General features: G+C 39.9%; 1 protein-coding gene across 1 annotated transcript in view; it reads left to right on the top strand.

Annotated features, from left to right (window-relative positions):
* Positions 1–7,094, top strand: part of SRBD1 (S1 RNA binding domain 1) — a 251,450-nt gene that overhangs the window by 10,120 nt on the left and 234,236 nt on the right. The window contains exon 4 of the mRNA XM_010838626.1: positions 5,385–5,765. Within this exon, the coding sequence (XP_010836928.1) occupies positions 5,385–5,765 (381 nt within the window). The remainder of the gene's footprint in view (positions 1–5,384; positions 5,766–7,094) is intronic.

The raw sequence follows: 7,094 nt of genomic DNA, 5'->3' as shown, positions 1-7,094 counted from the left end.
CTGACAGGCATACAGATTTCTCAAGAGGCAGGTCAGGTGGTCTGGTATTCCCATCTCTTTCAGAATTTTCCACAGTTTATTGTGATCCATACAGTCAAAGGCTTTGGCATAGTCAATAAAGCAGAGATAGATGTTCTTCTGGAACTCTCTTGCTTTTTCCATGATCCAGCGGATGTTGGCAATTTGATCTCTGGTTCCTCTGCCTTTTCTAAAACCAGCTCGAACATCTGGAAGTTCACGGTTCATGTACTGTTGAAGCCTGGCTTGGAGAATTTTGAGCATTACTTTACTTGCGTGTGAGTTGAGTGCAATTGTGCAGTAGTTTGAGCATTCTTTTGCATTGCCCTTCTTTGGGACTGGAATGAAAACTGACCTTTTCCAGTCCTTTTATTTGATCCTACATGGCTGACTTAAACCAAGGCACTAGGTGAGCCATAGCTTCTGCCTGCACTGAGCAGAAAACAGCTTCACCAATGACTTGATTTGTTTTACATTAGATTCATAACCGATTTGTTTTACATTAGATTCATAACTTCAGACCCTTGATTTGTATCAGAAATACCTGGTAGACTTACTGTTTTTTTCCAGCAAGTTTGATTTTCGACTTTTTTCTCTTTAAACTTCTTCACTTCCTTTCCCTTCTCTCACTCAGCTGATGCCATTGCCTTTTATTTATTTGAGAATATATGATATTTCTCATTTTCCCATGACCAAGCTGAGACCAATTAAATAATAATGACCAATTAAATAATGATCTGCTCATATTTGTTTTCACCTTCTATCCTGTTGCCGTGGAGTAAGTGTCATTCCTCCTACCAAGGATGGGTTTGCCTCTTGGGCTTATTATCTCATGCTCTCTTGTGTAGGGTCTCTGTTCCCTCTGTAATCTCCTTTCTTTTCTCTTGTCAGCTTTTCTTCCTAAATTGCTTCTGAGTATAAAAATGCTTTTACATCTAGTTTTAAAGAAGCCTTCCCTTGACTCCATATCCCTTTCCAGTTAGCTGTCAAGCTCACACAGTACAACATAAGGGGGTCAAGGCCAAGGCCTACTGACTGATTGAACTGGTAAAGATAATGAATCACTTTTTTGATTTAGACACTTTACAACTTTCAGAGACAGTATAAAGAAGGATGGTCAGATTCTTCCTGGAGTTTTGGGTTTAGTCATAGGCTACCTAATTAGCATTTGAAGTGTTATGAGTGATTAAAAAACCCATGAAGGCGAAAGAAAATGAACTACAATTATTCAGTCTGTCAAAGATTCAAGTTAAATAAAGGATAAAAATATTTTCATGGCTTGTTAAGCTTGAGTATGTCACTGGGGAAGGCTGTAGAATCTTAGAAGCTTTAAAAATGGAGCAATATTGCCATATGGTTTTCATCTGTATTTTGATCTAAACATGCTTGCTGCTGCTGCTAAGTCGCTTCAGTCGTGTCCGACTCTGTGCGACCCCAGAGATGACAGCCCACCAGGCTCCCCTGTCCCTGGGATTCTCCAGGCAAGAACACTGGAGTGGGTTGCCATTTCCTTCTCCAATGCATGAAAGTGAAAAGTGAAAGTGAAGTCGCTCAGTCGTGTCCAACCCTTAGCGACCCCATGGACTGCAGCCTACCAGGCTCCTCTGTCCATGGGATTTTCCAGGCAAGAGTACTGCAGTGGGGTGCCATTGCCTTCTCCTAACATGCTTAGATTTACCTTTTCTCAAAATTTTTGGTCGTTGGACTTCTTTACACTCTTAGAACTTACTAAGGGCCCTAAGGGACTTTTGCTTATGTGGTTTATATCTGTAAATATGTACCATATTAGAAATTAAAAATGAAAATAATTGATTAATTAAAAATATTATTAAACCTATTTCGTGTTAATGCAAATAACATGTTTTAATGAAAAATAGGTATATATTTTCAAAACAACCAAAAATTAGTGGAAAGAATGATGTTGTTTTACATTTTTGCAATTATCTTTAATGTCCGACGTATAGAAGATAGAAGATAATTTAAATAAAAAAGAAGGCCTCTACACAGGTATGTATTTGGAAAAGTAAGTGATGTTGTAATATCTTAGATAATTGTGGATATTTGATACTATATCCAAACTCAGTAAGTGGTACTTTCTAAAAGATTTCTTTGTGGAATCTGTAACGACACTGTATTCTATTACATTAAAATCTGTTGGTCTGTGTTATTTGAATGGATCTTTTACCCATGCATGAACTTGTAACATTATGTGTTGGTCTTTAGGCAAATGATGAGGCTTCCTTGGTGGCTCAGTGGTAAAGAATCAGCCTGTCAGTGCAGGAGATGTGGGTTCAGTGCCTGCATTGGGAAGATCCTGTGGAGAAGGAAATAGCAACCCACTCCAGCATTTTTGCCTGGGAAATCCCATGGACAGAGGAGCCTGGCAGGCTACAGTCCACGGGGTCACAAAGAGTTGGATACGACTTAGCGACTAAACAACAACATTTGGAAAATACTGGTTCACAGATTTACTGTGAGACAACCACTGCACATCAGTATGCATTGGCCTGCAGCAGAAGTTCCTTATGTGAATATTTGTGCTTTACATACATTTCAGTACAGAGCATAAATACGAAAAAGGTGTGTTTTCAGGGATTGAAATTTTAAAAATTAATAACTTATACTGATTCATTCTTAAGTGAAACTGACAATTGTTTGATTACAAGTGTGTGACAGTGAAGGGAGCAGTGATTATTAGTACAGCTTGGTGCACTATCTTGGTTTTTGCTACCATTGCTCTTGTACCATTAGTGAAATGTCAAGTGCCTTGACATTATTATGAAAACAGTTGTGAACTTGCAGATCTCTTGAAAGGATCTTGTGTCTGTGAGAAACACTGATAAACATTAGATAAAATTTACTTGAAGACTCCAGTACTTGAAGATACTGTTAAGTATCTAATTTATGATTGTTAGTTTTTCTCTTATTTTGAACTCCCCAGCTTTAAGTCATTTTACTTTTTCTTTATTTCTTCAAGTTACTTCCTTTTCTCTCTCCTAGTAATCGGTCTGGGTGTAGTAGCCATGATAATGATGGTGGTATCAGCAGATATTTGATTACTCATCATTAGCCAGGCAACATGCTCAACACTCCACTTGTATGATCTTATTTATTCTTCACAACCTGTTGAGTCAGGTGCTGTAATTATCTTGGTTTTATAGACGAGAAAGCCAAGGCAAGAGATGTTAAGTGACTTGCTCATGGACCACAGATAGTAAGTCATAGAACTGGGTTTCTAAGTCACGAACATGAATTTTTTCAGCATTTCAGAAACCATTCTATCTCGGATATTTTTATACCAGCCATTGTCGTAAGAGTATATAAGACCAGTGAAAGTCGCTTAGTCGTGTCCGACTCTTTGTGACCCCGTTGACTATACAGTCCGTGGAATTCTCCAAGCCAGAATACTGGAGTGGGTAGCTTTTCCTTCTCCAGGGGATCTTCCCAACCCAGGGATCAAACCCAGGTCTCCCGCATTACAGGTGGATTATTTACCAGCTGAACCATAAAGCAAGCCCAAGAATACTGGAGTGGGTAGCCTATCCCTTCGCCAGCAGATCTTCCTGACCCAGGAATCAAATCGGGGTCTCCTTCATTGCAGGTGGATTGTTTACCAACTGAGCTATCAGGGAAGCCTGTATAAGACCAGAGTGCTGGTTTAATAATGCGTAGTTTTGATAAAACCATCACAAGGAGTTAAGTTCCTATAACTAGCACTGTCTCTCATTGGAGGCTGAAGTAAGTAGAGAAATAATAATCAGAAATTTACTTGATGATCATGGGCTCAGATTAGGAGAATTAGATAAATTTTTGGGGTTTATTGAATACCTAATGTGGTCAAGGTGCTCTGCTTGTCACACTAAGAACTGAATGTTTTAACTGCATAAATCTAAGGTAGTTTGATGTATCCATCTCACAAGACGCCAATCTTACCACTGGGACCAAATTAATCAAAATCTGTTTTCTGACTTTTTCTCTTCTTTGTGCATTACCTAGAATGCTGATCATATTTGCTTTCTACAGATCTCCTTTTTCTGTTCCTCTGGGGCTGAGAACTCTCGTATGATTGACATATTCCTTCTTTAGCTATGTCAATTAATTTGATCAGGTTATTATCAGCTCTTATGGACTTCGGGGGAAATTCTATTTTTGTACCTCTGTTCTTATCCATTTTGTTCCAATTACAAATGCAATACTGAGAGGGCTATTTAATGTATATAGTTTCCAGGTTAGGTGGTGATGGGTGGGCGTTAGGATGAGGGTGTGGTTTGTAGTTTCTAGTATTTTCAGTAGTCAGTAATTCTGGGAAAAAATATCTGCTAGGAGAGGAAAGTGAATATTTACTGACATTTAATTTGGGAGTTCTTTTGTTTGAGTTTGTGCCATCTGCTTCACTCAGGTAACTGAAAATAGGCTAGCTTGTGAAATTGAAAATTCCATGGGGCAAGGTCTGTATTTCCCACTCCAGTGTCAAAACAAGTGCCAGATGTCCTTGCTTCATTCCCGAGCTGTCACCCGGCAGGTGGGTGGTCCAGAGAATAACCCCTGGACACCTGTGTGTACTGCCCTGCAGACTCCTACGAAGAAAAAATGCCTGATACTCTTGCTGTCCTGCCATGTTTTCTTTCAGCAAAACGGGTGGCAGGCGTAGCCTGTTGAGTTTTATGAGCCTGTGTTACTCTTCTCTCATAAAGCGTTGACTTTTGATTGCAGATTTTAAATCTTGTTTTTTCTTCCAGGTGTATACCTTCCCTTTACTCATTAAAAAAAAATGAAACCTTTTATTTCTAGATAATTGTAATTTCACATGCAGTTGTAAAAAATAATACAGAAAGATATCATGTACCCTTTATCCAATTTCCCCCTATGGTAACATCTTGAAAAGCTATAGTTAAATATCACAACCAGGATATTGACATTGATAAAATCCCAGTGATCTTACTTAGATTTCTCCAGTTTTATTTGTATTCATTTGTATGCATGTGTGTGGATATGTGTGTTTAGTTTTATGCAGGATTACCCTATGTGTAGGTCTCTGTATCCACCACACAGAACAGTTCCATCACCACAAGGATCCCTAGTATTGACCTTTTATAGCCATATCCACCTCCCTCCCAACTTCCACCCCCAACTCTGACCCCCCCCAAGTAACCGTTCATTTTTTCCAGGAATATTATATAAATACAGCTGTACAGTATGTAAGTTTTTGAGATTGTCTTTTTCTCTCCACTCAACAATTTCCTTGAGATTCTTTCAAATTACTGTGTATGTAAATAATTTGTGCCTTTTCATTGCTAAATAATATTCCAGGTCCATTGGTTTTTTTAATCTTCTAATTCTCATGTGTTCTCTTTGTGGTTTGCTAGAATAACTCTATCGCTATTGCCGATGTTGATTTAGAAGACAAAAACAAATTGGAGACTGGGCAGACTCTGAAAACAGCAAAGACAAAACGGAAAAATTCAGCTCAGTCACCTTCAGCTCGGAGGACTAAAAAGCTGAAAACTGATGAAGAAGCCAACAAAGCCAGCAGCTTAGAGAGCAGAAATAATAGCACAGAGATACCATCCACTAGCGCCATGTGGGAAGGTGGGTGTAAGGAAGAGGAGAACAAAGACTACTTTACATGTGGTCAGCCCCCTTTGAAGAAAGTGAAGACGGAAACGTGTCCTCAGGGGCAGCCTGTCAGGCTTCCAGAAAATATCAGTAATATTGAGGAGGTGGAAATGAACTGGGACATAGTACAGGTATGCACAGCCTTATTCTGTCACTTCAGTTTGATTCTTTTTGACTGGTATGGGGTGAGGGAAGACCTGGGAGTTTTCAGTTCCCTTGTCACTTTGCCAGTGGTTCCTGTAGGCTTTGGCTCTTGGGTACGTTGTTTGGTATTATAGCTTATTGTCATTAATTCTTCAGTTAAAAGCTGTGACCTCAGGAAAGTAGATTTCTTTCCATGGTGTTCTAGTGAACATGTATTCTGTAGACAGATCACCTCAACAGATTGGGCCCTCCTAAGTTCCTTGGTACGTTTTTGCTTTGTACTTGGACTGTAATTCCCCATAAAAGCAGTGCAAGTGATTAAGTCATTGGCTGTTAGTACATCTATTTAACTCTTAGTGTAATGTTGTAATACACTATGAACCAGGCCTGCTGCTGTTGCTGCTGCTGCTGCTAAGTCGCTTCAGTTGTGTCCAACTCTGTGCGACCCAATAGACGGCAGCCCACCAGGCTCCCCCATCCCTGGGATTCTCCAGGCAAGAGTACTGGAGTGGGTTGCCATTTCCTTCTCCAATGCATGAAAGTGAAAAGTGAAAGTGAAGTCGCTCAGTTGTGCCCAACTCTTAGCGACCCCATGGACTACAGCCCACCAGGCTCCTCCATCCATGGGATTCTCCAGGCAAGAGTACCGGAGTGGGGTGCCATTGCCTTCTCTGCCTAGTAACTTCTTAAAGGAAATTTCTATCTGAATTCCAACTTGGGCTCCCATAATTATATTTCTTACTACAGGAAAAATCATATTTCTTCCAGTTTCTTTGACTAGCTTTGAGGATGATAGAGAAGACCTGAGGAGTGACTCATTAAGCAGTGATTCCCAATGTTTTGTCCACCCCCACACACTCTGTAAACATTTCAGACTTAATCATAGCAGTACCCCTCAGGGTGGATGGGGATCACCTCCCTCCTTATTGTCTGACGCATGGTGATTCTGACGAGTGCTCCTTCCTCTGCTGGGAAATACTGCTCTAGAGCCCAGTGCCTCTGCTGGGAAATACCACTTCTCCGTCTGGAATTGTCTGTGTGTTACCTTTCTCTTCAAAGGAAGTTCTTTTTACCCATGCTGCCTTTTCTATTACCTACTAGTTGAACATTGCCAGTAACTTTTAATTATGATTTTTCTTCTCTCTGACTCATTAAGGAATAGAATGTTGCCTCATAGCCTTCTTCTCATTCCTGAACAGTCCAAAATTGAGAAACTGCATAATTAGGCTCCTTTCTATGCCTTTTTTTTCTTTTTTTCACTTAAGCCTACAAGGAAATGTTTTAAAAGACATTTAAAACAGCCTGCATCAGGTTCA

This window comes from Bison bison, unplaced genomic scaffold, assembly GCF_000754665.1.
Source record: "Bison bison bison isolate TAMUID 2011002044 unplaced genomic scaffold, Bison_UMD1.0 scf7180017864101, whole genome shotgun sequence".
Taxonomy (NCBI): domain Eukaryota; kingdom Metazoa; phylum Chordata; class Mammalia; order Artiodactyla; family Bovidae; genus Bison; species Bison bison.
The sequence above is the reverse complement of the archived record's forward strand: the minus strand, read 5'-3'. Positions and strand labels throughout refer to the sequence as shown.